We start from the raw sequence: 18889 nt of genomic DNA, 5'->3' as shown, positions 1-18889 counted from the left end.
GTCTGTTAAGGTGCGTTGACTTGAGCTCAGGAGCTGCTCTTGAGTTTTTCATTACGATAAGGATTAGGGTTACAGTAGAGTTAAGGTTTGGATTAGGGTTATTGTATTAATTGCTATTAATTTAACATTTTTAATATCCTATTATATGCTATAGTAGATTTTCCTTATTATTCACCATGCTTACTAACTCTTGAAGTAAAAAAAAAAAAAAATTCAACCACTCTGTCTTCTGAAAAAGACTTTCTGAAGTTACTAACAGTTGCCACTGACTGTTTTTTGTCCTTCATATAGAGGCGTATTGTATTTGTGATGAGTGGAAACCTGTGACTTCATAAATAAATATAACTAGACACAATATAAACATATTTTATTTTGCTTTTTTTTTTTATAACGCTTTGAAATTCATATTTTAATAAAGTACCCAAAAAGCTAGCCAATAAAAAGAATGCAATTTCCAAAACCTTTTATACAATGTAGTGCAGCATTTCCTATATTATGATTTTGTTATGTAAAGTTACAGAATCCATTCTTACAAGCTTTTACACAAACCAGGTTTACTGAAAACAGGAATTCAACCAAGAAAGAGAATGTTCGCCTTTTATATGTTATTAAAAAAACAAAAACAGATTTGTAATTTTGTGATTCCGTTGTGAACACGGTGTGGACTTCCAGTGAACAGAAATGTGGTGTGTAATATGTGGTATCACCATTCTGAACTATGAAACACTCAAGTGTTATATTAAAGTAATACTAAAAGAAACTGATATTCTAGGGCAACAGTTATGACTGAAAGTCATTTTAGAAGGACTTTCTACTAGAAAAGTTTGTAATAGAGAGTCAGAAGTTTCTTTAGGTATTACTTAATATGCACCATTGCTGTCATAGCTTACAATAATAATGGAAGGGTGTAAAGACCATCAGTACAGGATAGCCCCCTGTCTACAGTGAGCACTGCGATGCATCCCTGTGTATAGATTTCCCATGTTAAAATCACCTATATAATAAAAGTGCCTGTCCTGACCTGCGCGTGTGCTGCATGCATGCATGCCTGCTTGACTGTAATATAACTGCTTTACTGATGTTCTTATGGATCTGATTCTATGATTCATATTCTATCAGATTATCTGTGTCTGCTTGCTAGTGATCATTGAAACATTCCTGCCCCCCAAAAAGGAGATTAGTTTTGTAAACCTCCAGTAAATGGTTGCAAAATGCTGGTTACGCTGCCAGCGCAGGCCAGTTAACACCCAGTGATAGTGGTTTCCAGTAAAGGGCACTGTGGGCTTCTATTGAGAAATGCTGCAGTTCTGAGCTTTTTGCACAGGAGAGTATGGGCACTGGCGAGACACTTTTTATATCCACTGCCCTCCACAGTCACAAATCTGGTTGAAGGATATATATATATATATCCTTGACAGCAGAGATGTGATGTATACAACAGAAACAAGAAGAAAAAACTGCTTATACATATCAACGTAGGTAGAGAAACAATCTGGTTAGTACAATTGTTTTGTGCTTAAACTTGCAGGAAAGCCAAAGTGTACAGAGAGTTGGGGGAAAAAAACACTATCAGCCATTTGGTACAGCAGCCTGGAACCCCAGTCCCAGTAACAAAAAGAGGCAAAAACAAACCCCTTTAATTGTGCACCTGTGTAGAAAGAAAACAAACAAACACAGGGTTAGGATCTTCATACATTTATACTACCACCTGGGTGCCAACAACTGGCACTGCAGGAACAGAGATTTCACTGTAGAGATCTCAGTCGTGTTTAGACTGGGGGCATAGCCCTTCCGAAGGCTGAGGTAACATGGACAGGGTTTTTACATACTCAGTGAAAATGCAACAGTCTAAGTTTTATATCAATAGCTCATTGGGCACAGACATAATGTTATTTACATTTTAAATAGTGAGCAGATAGGTTTGTTGATTGTTGGAGTAGTATTGTTCCTTGGGATAACAAAATACTGAACTCAAGTCATGTGATTTCATAAAAACGGCAGGTGCTCAGTGTTTGGTATTTGAGTTCAGTCAAAATTGCCAGTGAGTTGATTAAGAATCTGTATAAATAGCCATTCGAAAAGACATGATTTTAAAGGAAATAATGTAATGACTGCAATCATCTGTTCAGGATAATCTTTCATTAAATCAATAAACTGTGTAATTTGAATAATTATAAAAAGTAGCTTTGTCCAATTCATTATAATAAATAATAAAGTCAATAACCCTGGGCCCTACAGGGGTCGCTATGAGCCAGTGTAAAGAGTGCCAGGCTGGGGAATACTTCCAGCAGATCACTTACCTCTCAGGGTTTAGTGAGCCAGTGTAAAGAGCACCAGGCTGGGGAATACTTCCAGCAGATCACTTACCTCTCAGGGTTTAGCGAGCCAGTGTAAAGAGCACCAGGCTGGGGAATACTTCCAGCAGATCACTTACCTCTCAGGGTTTAGTGAGCCAGTGTAAAGAGCACCAGGCTGGGGAATACTTCCAGCAGATCACTTACCTCTCAGGGTTTAGCAAGCCAGTGTAAAGAGCACCAGGCTGGGGAATACTTCCAGCAGATCACTTACCTCTCAGGGTTTAGTGAGCCAGTGTAAAGAGCACCAGGCTGGGGAATACTTCCAGCCGATCACTTACCTCTCAGGGTTTAGCGAGCCAGTGTAAAGAGCACCAGGCTGGGGAATACTTCCAGCAGATCACTTACCTCTCAGGGTTTAGCGAGCCAGTGTAAAGAGCACCAGGCTGGGGAATACTTCCAGCAGATCACTTACCTCTCAGGGTTTAGTGAGCCAGTGTAAAGAGCACCAGGCTGGGGAATACTTCCAGCCGATCACTTACCTCTCAGGGTTTAGCGAGCCAGTGTAAAGAGCACCAGGCTGGGGAATACTTCCAGCCGATCACTTACCTCTCAGGGTTTAGCTTTTACTTGTTTTCTTGGGATCAGTTGTTGTCTCTGCCAGCTGCTGTTTTGCCTGTTGGGAATATTAAATAGAGTCTCAGATACTGTCATATTGTGCAGACAATCTCTGTGACATAAAACTCTTGCTTTTCATGTCAGTTAAATATAATTTATAAATAAATACATAAATAAAATATAGAAAAAGCACTTCCTTATCCAAAATGTCAACTCCAAGCTCATTTTAATAAAAGCAAGTCTGTCCACTCAGACAATAACACTGCAGCTCTTGATCTTCTGCCAAGCCTGCTGCAAGCAAATTTGCAGAATCTACTGAAGCAAAACCATCTGTAGGTGTGCCAGGAGACTGCAGACTTCACTAGGAGTTAACCCTGCAGCGCAGTCATTAATAGCTGCTCAGTTAGTACAGATCACTGCTACTGCATTCACACTGAACGGCTCCTATAGAACTTCTAGCTGGCGTGCATGTATAGCAAAGCTTCTATGTGCTGACGTGTACTTACACAACTCAAATTCCCAACGGTGCACTCAATAGCTAGGAATCAAAGAGGGAAATCTGCCAAGATGCCACTTTTTACCATCACAGGCACACATTGCAGTGTGCAGGCAACAGTAAGATTGTTCAATCACACCCTACTTCTTAAAACAAGGTATGGTTAGCCTAAAGAACCACACGCTGCAATGCATACGACAGCACACAAAGCAGGACGGAAACACTGTTCTCTGTTGCTGAACAATGTTCTTGAAAGTAATAAATAAACAGATACATCAGGAGCACAAGAGTCAAGTTCCTGTCACAAGACAGGTCATGAGAGTAAGAATAAGAAGCGAATGAGAGCTGTTGAGAGAGCCTTGCAGCGAGAGGTGTTTCAAGGTGTTTTAAAGCAGCCACTAGGTGGGGCTACAAGCACACACATTGCGTTCATGTTTGAACGGAGAGTTTGAAAGGCAGTGCTTTACGAATACACAATATACAATAGCATAATTTTCTTCTGTTTTGGAGAAATAAATACACTTGGTTAAAATGAACAGAGCACAGGCACTGAAAGCATTCCTATTTAAAAAAAAAAAAAAAAAATACTCAGTAAACAAGCTCCTGTGCTAAAACTTGGGAATTCAAGTTTGAACCCATCTGTTTTGTATTGGGATCTGTAATAGATTAAGGCTGATCGCATGCATTGCGACTCCTACAGAGAGTAATTACTGTTTGAGCAGGAACTCGCACTTCCAGTTAGGCAACAACAACAACAATTGAGAGGTCAAATGTTGGATCCCTGGGCGTGGCTGATTATTCACAGCCGGAAGTATAACACGAGTCCTCTCGCGTTTGGTAGATCTTATTTGGTTATTTTGCATCCGAGTCAGTTGACTGGTGTTATTGCTCCCACTGTAGAGTGAATGTGCATCACCAACAGTAAAAAAAAACAAAAAAAAACACACCTTTAGCATGCTGGGAAAGGAGTTCCTCAAGAACATAAAAAAAAAAGAATTGTACAACAAATGCGTCTTTCTTTGCAACTTGAAATTTAGCACAAAGCACTGCATTAATTAAATGTGCATGAATAAACTTTATTCAATATGTAATCTACAATACTCTACATGTGCAACACATTGTAATAATTCAAAACACAAGAAAGCTGGAACGATACACACTGCAGTGACATTTTCTGTGCCAACACTGCACTGCAACTTACTTACCGACATGCTAACCATGTGCTTTAACCTCCAAGGTGATATGAGCTGGGGTGGAGATCAGTTGTATGTCTAATAAACTTGAATGATGTTAATCAGAGTGTGACCATAACCCAAGTGAGATTATCAGGAGATTTCCCCCCCATTGACTCCCATTATATTCCAGATGTTTCAATGTGGTGATAATATGCGGCTGGTGACATTAACAGGAGTGGTGTGAAGCAGGTTTGCCTGTACAGTGCATTACTGGTGTTCAAATGCTGTACTGGATACAGCCCTCAATGCCTGGCATGGAGTACAATACGTCAGTGTTGTTCAGGTACCTTGGGGGGTTGACTTGGGTCTGTGCTCTGTGTCTTAGGTTTTGCTGCTGCTGGAGTAGAGCTGGGGACCCCTTTCTTGTCTTCAGCCTATTAAATTCAACACAACAATGAACTGTTACACCTCAGCAGACTCACCAGGACTCAAACGAACGATCAGGGTTTAAAGATGCCAGCGAGTTAAACGCTGTTTCCAACATATAAATGCACATGAACGTATTCCTACCTTTTTCTGAGGCGGAGAGTCTGATGTAAATCCCATAGATAAGGCATCAAGGGCATCTCCTTTTTCTTTATCAATCTGGAGGACAGAAGGGCAAGACTGAATTCCACAGGTTGGCAATTGACTGTCTCATCACCCACCCATGCTCCCTCACTGCAGAAATTCCCGATGGCTCAGGAGAACAGAGCGTCGGTGCGTGTCCTCCGATCCCACTGGCAAGACAATGCCCTCTACACACAGGAGCTCAACAGCAGATGTCAGCAACTGGAGCTACTAGTCCCTGGGGGAAAGGGCCAGCCCTGCAGATGTCCACTTGTGCTCACTGGACACTTGTAGAGCGATGAGGCGACAGCCTCTGTCAATTTTGCCTCCCTAACACACAAGAGAGCCAGAACCAATGAAACGCTTCCTGCGAAGATCAGCAGCTTCACCAGCCAGAACGCGACCCTGCACTCCCCGGACTGTAGGTCTCGCCCGGCACTCCCCAGACTGTACGTCTCGCCCTGCACTCCCCAGACTGTATGTCTCGCCCCGCACTGCATGTCTCGCCCCGATCTCCCTGGACTGTACGTCTCGCCCTGCACTCCCCAGACTGTATGTCTCGCCCCGCACTGCATGTCTCGCCCTGATCTCCCCGGACTGTATGTCTCGCCCTGATCTCCCCGGACTGTATGTCTCGCCCCGCACTCCCCGGACTGCATGTCTTGCCCTGATCTCCCCGGACTGTATGTCTTGCCCGGCACTGCCCAGACAGTACGTCTCGCCCTGCACTCCCCAGACTGTATGTCTCGCCCTGATCTCCCCAGACTATGTCTCGCCCTGATCTCCCCGCACTGCATGTCTCGCCCTGATCTCCCCGGACTGTATGTCTCGCCCCGATCTCCCCGGACTGTATGTCTCGCCCCGCACTCCCCGGACTGCATGTCTCGCCCTGATCTCCCCGGACTGTATGTCTCGCCCTGATCTCCCCGGACTGCATGTCTCGCCCTGATCTCCCCGGACTGCATGTCTCGCCCGGCACTCCCCAGACTGTATGTCTCGCCCGGCACAACACACGCCACTGCCTTTAGTAGGTGAGACGCTCAGGGATCACTTCAATTAGTTACAAGAAGACATTTCAGTCAGATATAGAACTAGGTCAATTATTTTCTATACTGTGATTGTGACAACTGCCTTTCTATACAATGATTCAAAAGTAACAGAATCTGCTCTATTTCCAGGTGAGCATTAAAAGGGACTTGTTACCAGATGTTCCTGGTTCAATCCCAGCTCAGCCACTGACTCACTGTGTGTAAAACCAAGGCCCTATTGTACGTGACTCTGCAGCAACAGTTGTGATGCATAGTTCACCCCCAAGTCTCTGTAAGTCGCTTTGGATAAAAGCGTCTGCTAAATGACTAAATAATAATAATAATAATAATAATAATAATAATAATAATAATAATAATATTGGGATATCATCATATTCATATACTGAGCTTGTATGGCTACCTTGTATAAACCAGCTCTATTGCCATACTGTCACTGTTTAACACTGGCTTGCCAGCAGGGTTTCAATGCTGTTCTCTTCTTTTCTTCTTACCTGTGCTTGATCTTTAGGTTTTACCACTTGCTTGCTTGCATCTTTCCCTCCCTTTCCCTGCAAGACAAATGTCCTGATTACATCTTAAAACAGAAGAAATACACCAACAATGTCAAAAACCTCACTTAGTAAAATAGAAGCTGTTTAAACTGTAACAATGCTTTGGGATGTATTTTTTAGATAGCGCCTTATGCATAGTTTTGCCTAAAAGTATAAGGTGTTTTTTTTTTTGTGAGGTTTCTTGGGAGGAATTCGGAATTGCAGGAGCAGTTTGTGTTGTAGCTGGTCAAGAAATGTTACAAGAGCTGTTACATTAGAGGTGCTGTCTCAAAGTGCAATGTGTTAACAATAACAGACAAGCTGTGCAGCTCGAGAGACTGTCCGTCTGCAGCTGTGTCTCCCCTGCAAAACCACCCTTTCATTATCTATCTAGCTATCTATGAAAGGGATTAAGAATTGATAGATCACACAGTGACAGGTCTACAGAACCAGGGCAGCTACTGAAAGAATAGCCATGGATTAAACACACACCTTCTGTAGAACTTTACAGCAGGGTTCATCGATACACTATACTGATATTGAAGGGACAAACAACAAGACAATAAATACTTAATAAAAAAAAACAAAAAAAAAAAACTAGACAACATGGCATATACAGTACAAGGAACTGGTTTTGCTTAACCTTGCTTTTTAATATTTATTTGTATTATTATTGTTAGACAGATCTTTTATTTGTACTTCTAATGCAGAAAGCTCAGTTAAGGTATTTGTTCTTCATTTTACTCCCCAGAGAGTTGAGCTCCATTCTGGGCTGTTGGCAGGTGTCAATCCACACACACAAATGGGTGAGGCCATTTCACAGGCTGACTGGATTAACACATTCAGCCCCTACATTGCCTTCAACGTAAAATGAATCTTGTAATTGTCACACTAAACCTCTGAGTCACTCTCATTGAGACAGAGTACCAACCTTGTCATCTTTAAATCTGTATTCCTCAGGGATTGTGTTCTCATCCTCTCCCAGCTTTGGCTGGTGTTTATCTGTCATTTTATCCTAGAGAAAAGGGAGAATCACTGTTGGCATTAAATAAATACAATGGGCCCAATTCACAGAACTGTGGGCCACATTACCAAAACTTTAAGGACTGTTTTAAGGAATGTTCTGTTAACATTTACAAAGCCCATTTTGGTAAATTAAATCAGTTGACAAAACCCTTTTCAGCTGTTTTACAGAGGGTTTGTCAGTTTATTTTCATTTTACAAAGCACTGTTTAAATACATTCCTTAAAGCAGTACTTACGGTTTTGGTAATAGGGCCCAGTACCTCCATGTTACTCAAATTAATTGTTTACCTGCATTTTAATGGTATTTGAATTGTTTATTGAGAATCAAAGCTTAAAGAAATTAAAAAAATCTAATAAAGAAATAAACAGCAATGGAATTTGACATGTGATTTAGCAAAAAATCATGAACTCATTAACAACCACTTTTGAAAACTGAACACTGACGGACGTGTTGATTTATGATATGTTAAAGGTGAAACCGAGGCTCATAATACAATCCTGTCAGAATGATGCTGTTGTTACCTTGACGACAGCAGACGCAGGGACTGGTTTGGGTGCGGGTGGGAGCTCGTCTGGCAGCAAGGTGTCTGAAAGGGCATCCAGAGCAGCAGTGGTGCCTCTGGACTCCTGAGGAAAACAAGCAGGGCACAACACAGCTTTAACAAGCAGGGCACAATCCAGCTTTAACAAGCAGGGCACAACCCAGCTTTAACAAGCAGGGCACAACCCAGCTTCAACAAGCAGGGCATTATACAGCTTTTCAGAAGCATTTTTTTTTTCTTTCTGTAAAATGTAAGCATGCTGAGTAACAATCTAAGCAGAAGCATCAACAGAGAATCGGTTCACAACACAAACAATAGTATATTAAACATTTAAGAATATTAGAAGAAAACCTTTAATATAACACTGAGTTTTTAAGTTTTGAAACAAGTTTACATTTTTTATTTTACCCAGTTCAGTTTTACAATCAATGAAAGGAAGAATAAAGACAAACAGTGTGGAGTGGAGCGCTCAAAGAAAACTGGAGCGAACACCAGCCTCTCTCTCTGTCCATGCAGTATTAAAGAAGCCCTGTCAGGTGAAGACATGCCAATGAGGTGCCTACCTGCCGTGAGACTGGCTGAGACTTGGCTGCACTGGACTGGACAGTGGGGGCTGCACTGGACTTGACAGTGGGGGCAGCTGTGCACTGGACAGTGGGAGCGGCTTTGCACTGGACAGTAGGAGCAGCTTTGCACTGGACAGTAGGGGCGGCTGCAGGGGAGTCAAAATCTCCTGCCAGAGCGTCTAACGCTGCACTGTCTCCCATTGTTTTCTAGAATACAGACATAGATCAATGCATTCTCAGTATCTTTCGCTTTGAAATATCTGTACTGCTTTATTTTGCATGGCATACATTATTCTATCACTACATACTGTATGCTACTGGGGTTGTGTATATCAAACACTGGAATGCCATTGCAATTTTATGCTCATCACATTTCATATGTATGTTGAGATTATTTACTTCCGTGCCCCAGTGATATTTAAGACATACATATTGGTTATTACGTTGTAGAATAATACTGATATTTTGTCATTCACATGATTACATTTCCCTATTGCATATCTAATGACTGTTTTTCACATCTAATTGAGCAGTACATTCCATTAATAATGCTACTCAAAATACAGCTTTTATTATTATTGAACAACCACTACAAAATACCTAATATGTGTGTTGCTTTTTAGGATTTAGAATACATTTTGTATCCAGAACTGGAAAACATACAATCAACACAGATATATACTAAAAGAAACAAATCACACTGAGAAAGACTTCAATTCAAAACGTATGAACTAGTTTAATTTAGTATTGCTATTAATAGTTATATTTATAGTACAGCAGGATTTCTAGACATTGCTGCAGATTCGCACTCTGTATCCCTACAAGTGACATATTTGTCTTCTAGTAAAACCATTGCTGGATATTGCCTCCACTTACCTTTGGCTTCTCTTCTGGTTTAACTCCGTTCTTATCCTTGTCCTACAATAAGAAGAAACAGGATCGCTAGGTATTAGTTTCCAAGGTACTACTGTAGATTCTAAATTATGAATGTACCCCCACCTGACTCCGCCCAACAAACTGCAACACTAATGGTGTTTCCTGGTATCTAGACCATTAGACAAAACAAACAGGCAGCTCAAGCAAATAGGTACCAGAGGGTTTTGTGCAGCAGGCAAACAAAGGGGCTTGTGGCCTTGTAAGCAGAGTCAGCACCACTTACCATAGTTTCATGCTTTGATACTTTTTAAAAGCTGCTATAAGGATAGAGAGGTCTTAAAAATGCTAAATACATCGTTGTTGTTCTTAAAATATATTTGAAGTCTGGACCTACGTGGTGAGGCTGTTAACACCAGTGGAAGCCCTGTACCTTTATGTGATACACTCCAGTGCCTTTAGAGACACACACAAGGAGAACACAGAAGAGGAGGTTTGAAAAGCAGTTACCTTATCAACCAGGAATCTGTATTCCGGAGGGAGAGTATCATCCCGGTCTCCCAGTCTCTCCAGTCTTTCCTCGGTAACCTTGGCTTCCTAAAAAAAAAATACTCATCTTCGTCATCAATCTTCTTAATTCTCCAATCCCTACATATATCAAAGAGTTGCTTATTTCACTTCTTTGCCTGTCTCATACAAGGCTGTATTACTTTTTGTCCTTACATATGGAACACTGATTTCAAGTCTAATTGTTTTTTTATTTTAATTTTAATATCAGTTTCTAAGTGTGCAACACATCTGGTTGCAATCGCTACTAAAAACACGAGAAATGTGTGCTTGTCTTTATTTTGAAAATTACTGCTAAACTGTTTTGAAAGTTTAGCACTAGGAGAGCCTACTGGTGCTAAATTATCAAACCCTGCTCTCACGAAGCCCCCCCTTCAATGAGTTTTTGGTGTACAAGTGGGTAGGTCATGTGACTAGTCCAGACCCAATGAAAACTATCATCCTCTATGGTTGCTACGGAATACAAAAAACATAAAAATAAATAAATAAATAAATAAATAAATAAATAAATGTCTTCTGGCGCTAGAATGTAATGTTGCTGGTGCAATGAGCTATCTCCAACCCGCTCCAACTTCCTACATTTCGATTTGAGGATTGTAACATGCTTGCGAGATTTAAAATGAGATTACAAGAAAAGCGGAGGATTTTTTAGGGAGTTTGTACACGCTTTTGGAATTTAAAACAGAATTGCAAATTGTGGTGAAATGTAAAGAAAATGCCTAAACACACCAAACCCCCACAAGAATGTACCCGTGACCATAAGGACTTCATTGTGTAAGACAGCAAAGGAAAGAAGATACATTTGAAGTGTGCAAGTACTGTCAAGTTACTATACATATTGTGACAGAAAAAACTAAAAGAAACTGAAAACATTGATTTCATAAAAAACAAGGATTTACATAGAACCTGAAAATAGTTAAAAATAAATCACCAAAAAACAGAAGCCCTAATTATACTGTAAATATTTTAAACCATGCGATTGATAAAATAGTTTTTTATTAGAAGATAATTCATGTATAAGGGTGTTCAACTTTAAATGCTCTAGTATAAAATGGGTGTCTCTCATCTGTAGCACACTTGTGAAACGCTTGCTGTTGTTACCTTGACGACAGCGGACGCAGGGACTGGTTTGGGTGCGGGTGGGAGCTCGTCTGGCAGCAAGGTGTCTGAAAGGGCATCCAGAGCAGCAGTGGTGCCTCTGGACTCCTGAAGAAAACAAGGCAGAACAGTGCTTTAGGATACAAACGACAGAGGGTTACTAATTGCAAACCAAAAAGTGTTATGGCGAGAAAGCTTGTGACACGGGTGATTCTAGTCTATGTATAACACGTCTGAATGAATGTGACTTGTATTTACCTCCTGCTGCTCCCTCAGAAGGAGATGCTAAATAAAATAATACTTCAGTGTGCTTGGCATAGCCACCTGGATAACAATGCACACCGACATGGCAGACAAAAGAGGTATTGCCTATAAACAAACCACAGCAGAATAACTGAAGACAGAAAGCATTACGTACCAGATACGTCACACAAGCGGCAGGGCGTTCCAGTAACCGATGTACCTACCTGCCGTGAAGCATTCGGTGGCTTTCCTGCAGCGCAGGGTTCAGATGTGGGCGCGGGTGCAGAGTGCACTTTGGGGCTGACGTCAGGGCAGACAAAATCTCCTGCCAGGGCGTCCAGAGCTGAGGTATTGTCCATTGGTGTCTGAAAAGGAAACGGTAGTGCTGTTAATGCTGCAACAGATACCACTAGCTGTTGCAGCAGAAACAGCTTTCAAGAAAGCAACGGTTTCCAGAGAGATGCATTCTCCCATGCAGTCTACACGAAGTGGAAGGATAATAAGAACACCAGCGAGATATCCAGAAAAGAACATTGTTTAAAATGGTTTAGTTCAACTCGTTCCTGAAGCAAAGGATATGATGGTGAAGACCAATCCCCACTGTGGACTAAGTGCTTGCAACCTCTAGTCCCAATGCAGACAAGCTCATTATTTGTATAAAAGTAAACACTTGAGAATCTAGGAATTTAGATATTTTAAAAAATAAATAAATACATAAAAAAGGGGGAGATGTCACATAAGGCATTGCACTAGCAATAACGTTTATTGCTAGACAGGGTTTGTTACTTTGTTAAGTTACTGTTGTTAATAAAGTTGTTGTTGACCTCTAGCTGTGCCGGAGTCCTCGTGCTTTTATAAATAGAACACGGTGCACAATGTTTCTTTCCATTATTGCTTAACATGCCACGGATGAGTTCTGTCGCCCTAATAGAAGCTCCATTGTCATCTTTTGTTAATAAGCCATATATCCACTTACTTCTTGCTTGAAAAACGTGCACACAGCTGTGCAATTACAAAACTGGTTCCTATGCCTTTTTGATGATGTAATGCATGTGTGCTTACTGTTTATACTAGGTTGCTATGCAATTAAATTAAATACAGAGAGATCCTCACAATTAAAAAAAAAAAAAAAAAAAAAAAAAAATCACTGAAAATGTTACATAGGTGCAATTCTTACTAACACTTGTGGTCGTAGGCTCTGAATAGCTAAAATTGTTTAAATATATCAAATGACGATAATATTGTTTAAAACATTAATTAAAAAATACAGCGAATATACTTTTTATTTACTTTTTTCTTGGTAATGATGGTTTAAAATCTTACACAGATATATTACATGTTTGCATCACAAAGGATCACATTTCTATTCGATTACACTGTGTTTCTTCAGCATATTGTTATTTTCTTTTTGTTTTAGGACTTCGGAATTGACTTTAAACACTAAAATGTTTATTTCCTCTTGGGGTTACGTGGTATGCGGACACATTAGTGATTTGTATAAAATGACAAAACATTCATATAACACTAGATATTGTAAGATAGCGGGTTGTGAGAGTCGGCAGGGAGGGGGTTAAAACCTCCCTGCAAAGAAAAACATGTGGGAATGCACCTTTTTGTTTGATTTGTATTGCTTTATTGTTTCACTTAATTTGCTTTAATTGTTTGATTATTAATTGTCTTCCGCACCTGGGCGTTATTAGAAATTAAGCCCAGGTGCGGGAGTTTAAAAAGAGAGCAGGCAGGCTGCTCGGGGCTGCTGAGTGGAAGGAGGCAGTAGGTGCGCTGTCTCCGAGTAGCCAAATAAGGGAAAAAGTAAGTGCTGTGTGGAACCAGTGTGTTTGTGAAGACGGGTAAACAGCTTAGCTGTCCCGCGTTAGTCAGGGTGTTTCCTGAAAGTCGAGTTAGTGCTCCGGAAGAGCTAGGTGTTATTTTGATTTTTGTATTTGTTGTGTTTACTGTTTATTAAAAAAATAGCGCAAACGCGCTTGAAAAAATCCATTTCTGTGTATTGGGTCTATTTTTAAAGGGGCAACGAACCCAAGTGGGTGAGTTTTTTTTACAATATTGAATACTATATTTTTTAGTATTGTGTTTGTATGTCATTCAGTGCAATCAGGAAGATGACAGAGATACCTGCAACTTCTACACTTGGAATTCATTGTAAAATTAAAGAAAACCACATGGCAGGCTGGTTTACACAGCATGACCTGCTGTACCAAATATATCAGACAAACAGCAGGAAGTGGCAGCAATCCAGAAAGAGCTGTGCCTACCTGCTGTGGCTTTGGTGTTGCTGCAGAAGGGGCCGGTGCAGAGTGGACATTGAGACTGGTGGCAGGGGAGACAAAATCTCCTGATAGAGCATCAAGAGCAGCCATGTCATCCATTGGTGTCTGCAGAGAAAACACAGCATACAGTTTCATGCAAGTGGAACAAGACAGTAACACTATGTAACAAATGTGTTGAATAGAAAATAAAAATAAAACTAATAATAATAATAATAATAAAACTAATAATAATAATAATAATAATAACCCCTACCTTGTCTTCCTCCTTTGCTTTGGGTATGGGTGTGTCTTTATTCTATGGAGAACACAACACAAGCAGTTAACATGGCATCATCCACATTCTCTGGCATTAAAAGTAGAGTTTACTTAAACCTGTACTTACAGTACCACCAAATCTATAGTTAGGTGGAAGCGAGTCTTCTCTCTCCCCAACTCTCCCCTTATATTTCTCAGCAGTTAAGTTTTCCTGCAACACAACAAAGCACAAGACAATAGGTTTCACTTTGATTTGTGAAAATGTATCAAGGTACTACTGATTCATTTCTATGTATGCAATGTGTACGGTCTTAAAAATGTATTTATGTAAACTGCCAGTGGTTTCAACGATATTCAGTGTAGATGCAGTCATCCTACCAGGACACAGGACACAGGAAAGCGACATGCCTCAAAGGATTCAAGGAATGTTATTAGAGCCCTTTAACTCTCATTTAAGTATCTGTAAATCAATAACAATAATAATAATAATGAGTCTGGTTTTTAAAAGAAACAAACCCTTCCCATGTTAACTGCCCTGTGTTCTGAATGGTGTTACTCCTCCTAACCCAGTACCTGAACGATATCTTTAGGAAGAGGTTTGGGGGCTTCTGGTTCCACTTCTGCAACACCAAGTGTGTCTCCAAGAGCATCCAAAGCATCCAAGGACATCCCTGAACTCTGCCGATTTATTAGAGGAACAGAATCAGAACAGGAGAGTTGCATTTCACACACACACAAAACTGCGTCACTGCTCAGCCGTGTTCAATACAGATACAGCAGCCTTCATTTACCTCCTCAACCTTGGCTTTGTCAGCAGGAGGCTTTGGAGAGCTTTTTAAGCTGGCTGATACAGTGCCGGTCACATCCTTGTCTTTTTTCTGAAGAGATTTGAAAGAAAGCTTTGTTTTAAAATGACATTAATTCTGCATCAGTTATAACACAATCACGACCTCCAGGGAGGTTATTACACAATCTAAACACTGAAACTGCAGTGCTGAAAATGCTGAAAGACACATGAACAATGTCTCTGAAGCAGACTCTTGTAAAACAGCCTCAGATCTGGCATGACAGTCCCAGACATAAGACTAGTGATATTTTATAACCCTGCCAACTTAGTAAAAGACAATTGGGTTTAATATTAAGTACTGGAGCAGGAAGACGGTTCGTAGGGGAAAGCTTTAAAGTTATTATTATTATTTATTTCTTAGCAGACACCCTTATCCAGAGCGACTTATAATTGTTACAAGATATCACATTATTTTTACATACAATTACCCATTTATACAGTTGGATTTTTACTGGAGCAATCTAGGTAAAGTACCTTGCTCAAGGGTACAGCAGCAGTGTCCCCCACCTGGGATTAAACCCACAACCCTCCAGTCAAGAGTCCTGAGCCCTAACCACTACTCCACACTGCTGCCCAAATGCCATTTGGTGCACTTTAAAATTGCCAATTTAAAAAGGGGACCCTGTGCTTTGTCAGAGAGAACACGTTGATAACAAACAGGCTTTCATGTTCCAATCACTTAAGGTAATAAAATGAAAGTGGACCTACGTTATCAATAACATTTTTGGTTCATAGGAGCCCAACACTGTTCAATATCTATATTAACAAGTTGGTTACAGTGTTGGAGCAGTATGCAGTCCCTGGCCTCACTCTACATGACACAGAAATCCAATTCCTGCTCTACGCAGACCTGGTCCTGCTGTCCCCCACAGAGCAGGGTCTGCAGCAGAGCCTGTCACTGCTAGAGCAGTACTGTCAGACCTGGCCACTGACAGTAAATCTGGACAAAGCCAGAGTTATGGTCTTCCAGATGAAAGCCAGACCACAGGGAAACAGCAACCGCTTCACTCTGGGAAGCACCACCCTGGAACACACCACTAGCTACGTTTACCTGGGTCTGACCATCAGCGCGTCAGGGAGCTTCAATATGGCTATAAACGCATTGAGGAAAAAAGCACACAGAGCCTACTATAACATAAAGAAAACACTTTACAAATGTAACCCCCCCAATAAAGATCTGGCTAAAAATCTGTGATAGTGTTATCCAACCAATCCTTCTTTATGGCAGTGAAATATGGGGCCCACTTTCAAAATGTAATTACAAAACATGGGATAGACGTCCAATTGAAACTTTCCATTTAGAATTTTGTAAAAACATTTTACATATACGTAGAAACTCCCCGGACCATGCGTGTCGGGCTGAACAAGGTCGCTTCCCCATACTGTTACCCATTGAAAAAAGAGCAGACAAATTCTGGGTCCATTGGAGCCAGGCTGACCCACACTCCTACCAGCACAATGCATCCCAGAGACCCCAGCTCTGCTAAAAGAGACCCCCTGAAACAACTAGCAAAGAAACACCAGCTTGGCAACAGTACCACTGACAAAATTACAGCAATAACATTGAAACAAATTGATCTCAATAATAACATTTTGACTTCAGTGATAGTTAAAAGAGTGACACACATATCTGACTATTTCATTTTGGCCCATTCCAAACCTTGATCATTTTTCAGGGAAAAACAAAAAAGATACAAATGTCAAAAATACATCGATGAAAGGACTGTTTTTTAAAATAAGCAGGTTTCCATGTAGATGCACTGTAGTTGGTTTTGTTGGTACAGTACTATATTTTCAACAGGAGCAGTATTTTAATTCAGAACGATATGACACTGCTTTGGCTGACATTTCTGAAAATGATGCTCGACGGGGCGCTCAAGCGAATGGTATAATGGCATCGATCACTCACTTTCACTTTGTGTTCCCTTGCCTTCTGATGTGGCGAGTTCAAGAAACATTTATGGAGAACGATCTGGAAGTACTGACTGCGCTAAACCGCATCCTGACAACATCTTCTAAAAGCATCACGGAGTCTCACTTGGATTTGATTTGCGAAAACTATGGCATGTGTAAGGAGGAAATGATAACAAAGCTGGCTGTATTCAGTAAAATGCTTGAAAAGAAAGAAAGTAAGATGGATAACTTTGAATCCTGATTGGAGTTTAAGGAGCAAAACCTTGGGAACAGCTTGAGTAACATGGATAGCCTCTTTCGACTCTTCCTTATGATACCTGTGAGCACTGCATCGTGTGAAAGGAACTTTCCTGTCTTCGTCGTCTTGAAAACTACCGGACAGAAACACCTTTCTGGATTAGCCATGCTAGACACAGAGCGGGACATTCCCATCAATTTGGAGCGAGTGATCGACAGCTTTGAGGTTTTATGCAGTGTGAGTGGATGGCATCTTCTTCCTGCCTTAGCGAAGAAGGCTGGTTGGTTTACTGACAGGCTGGTTTACACAGCATGACCTGCTGTACCAAATATATCAGACAAACAGCAGGAAGTGACAGCAATCCAGAAAGAGCTGTGCCTACCTGCTGTGGCTTTGGTGTTGCTGCAGAAGGGGCCGGTGCAGAGTGGACATTGAGACTGGTGGCAGGAGAGACAAAATCTCCTGATAGAGCATCAAGAGCAGCCATGTCATCCATTGGTGTCTGCAGAGAAAACACAGTTTCATGCAAGTGGAACAAGATAGTAACACTATGTAACAAATGTGTTGAATAGAAAATAAAAATAAAACTAATAATAATAATAATAATAAAACTAATAATAATAATAATAAAACTAATAATAATAATAATAATAATAATAATAATAATAATAATAATAATAATAATAATAATAATAATAACCCCTACCTTGTCTTCCTCCTTTGCTTTGGGTATGGGTGTGTCTTTATTCTATGGAGAACACAACACAAGCAGTTAACATGGCATCATCCACATTCTCTGGCATTAAAAGTAGAGTTTACTTAAACCTGTACTTACAGTACCACCAAATCTATAGTTAGGTGGAAGCGAGTCTTCTCTCTCCCCAACTCTCCCCTTATATTTCTCAGCAGTTAAGTTTTCCTGCAACACAACAAAGCACAAGACAATAGGTTTCACTTTGATTTGTGAAAATGTATCAAGGTACTACTGATTCATTTCTATGTATGCAATGTGTACGGTCTTAAAAATGTATTTATGTAAACTGGCAGTGGTTTCAACGATATTCAGTGTAGATGCAGTCATCCTACCAGGACACAGGACACAGGAAAGCGACATGCCTCAAAGGATTCAAGGAATGTTATTAGAGCCCTTTAACTCTCATTTAAGTATCTGTAAATCAATAATAATAATAATAATAATAATGAGTCTGGTTTTTAAAAGAAACAAACCCTTCCCATGTTAACTGCCCTGTGTTCTGAATGGTGTTACTCCTCCTAACCCAGTACCTGAACGATATCTTTAGGAAGAGGTTTGGGGGCTTCTGGTTCCACTTCTGCAACACCAAGTGTGTCTCCAAGAGCATCCAAAGCATCCAAGGACATCCCTGAACTCTGCCGATTTATTAGAGGAACAGAATCAGAACAGGAGAGTTGCATTTCACACACACACAAAACTGCGTCACTGCTCAGCCGTGTTCAATACAGATACAGCAGCCTTCATTTACCTCCTCAACCTTGGCTTTCTTGTCAGCAGGAGGCTTTGGAGAGCTTTTTAAGCTGGCTGATACAGCGCCTGTCACATCCTTGTCTTTTTTCTGAAGAGATTTGAAAGAAAGCTTTGTTTTAAAATGACATTAATTCTGCATTAGTTATAACACAATCACG

At 40.6% G+C, this 18889-nt stretch overlaps 1 protein-coding gene across 4 annotated transcripts in view; it reads right to left on the bottom strand.

Annotated features, from left to right (window-relative positions):
• Positions 1-350: 350 nt before the first annotated feature.
• Positions 351-18889, bottom strand: part of LOC117403693 (calpastatin-like) — a 71817-nt gene continuing 53278 nt past the window's right edge. For 3 of the 4 annotated variants that reach the window (XM_058987858.1, XM_058987837.1, XM_058987843.1), the window contains 22 exons: positions 18730-18819; positions 18512-18616; positions 18063-18146; positions 17934-17975; positions 17610-17729; positions 15020-15106; positions 14802-14906; positions 14356-14439; positions 14227-14268; positions 13959-14078; positions 11910-12050; positions 11446-11550; positions 10288-10374; positions 9781-9822; positions 8902-9111; positions 8319-8423; positions 7703-7786; positions 6733-6789; positions 5154-5228; positions 4931-5017; positions 2904-2970; positions 351-1648 (listed from right to left, as the gene is read on the bottom strand). In XM_058987858.1, coding sequence (XP_058843841.1) covers positions 2914-2970; positions 4931-5017; positions 5154-5228; positions 6733-6789; positions 7703-7786; positions 8319-8423; positions 8902-9111; positions 9781-9822; positions 10288-10374; positions 11446-11550; positions 11910-12050; positions 13959-14078; positions 14227-14268; positions 14356-14439; positions 14802-14906; positions 15020-15106; positions 17610-17729; positions 17934-17975; positions 18063-18146; positions 18512-18616; positions 18730-18819 — 1929 coding nt within the window. In that variant the 3' untranslated portion in view covers positions 351-1648; positions 2904-2913. The remainder of the gene's footprint in view (positions 1649-2903; positions 2971-4930; positions 5018-5153; positions 5229-6732; positions 6790-7702; positions 7787-8318; positions 8424-8901; positions 9112-9780; positions 9823-10287; positions 10375-11445; positions 11551-11909; positions 12051-13958; positions 14079-14226; positions 14269-14355; positions 14440-14801; positions 14907-15019; positions 15107-17609; positions 17730-17933; positions 17976-18062; positions 18147-18511; positions 18617-18729; positions 18820-18889) is intronic. The other variant, XM_058987851.1, reaches the window with a different exon arrangement.

Source organism: Acipenser ruthenus, chromosome 2 (genome assembly GCF_902713425.1).
Source record: "Acipenser ruthenus chromosome 2, fAciRut3.2 maternal haplotype, whole genome shotgun sequence".
Taxonomy (NCBI): Eukaryota; Metazoa; Chordata; class Actinopteri; order Acipenseriformes; family Acipenseridae; genus Acipenser; species Acipenser ruthenus.
Note: the sequence above shows the minus strand (reverse complement) of the source record. Positions and strands in the feature narration are given on the sequence as shown.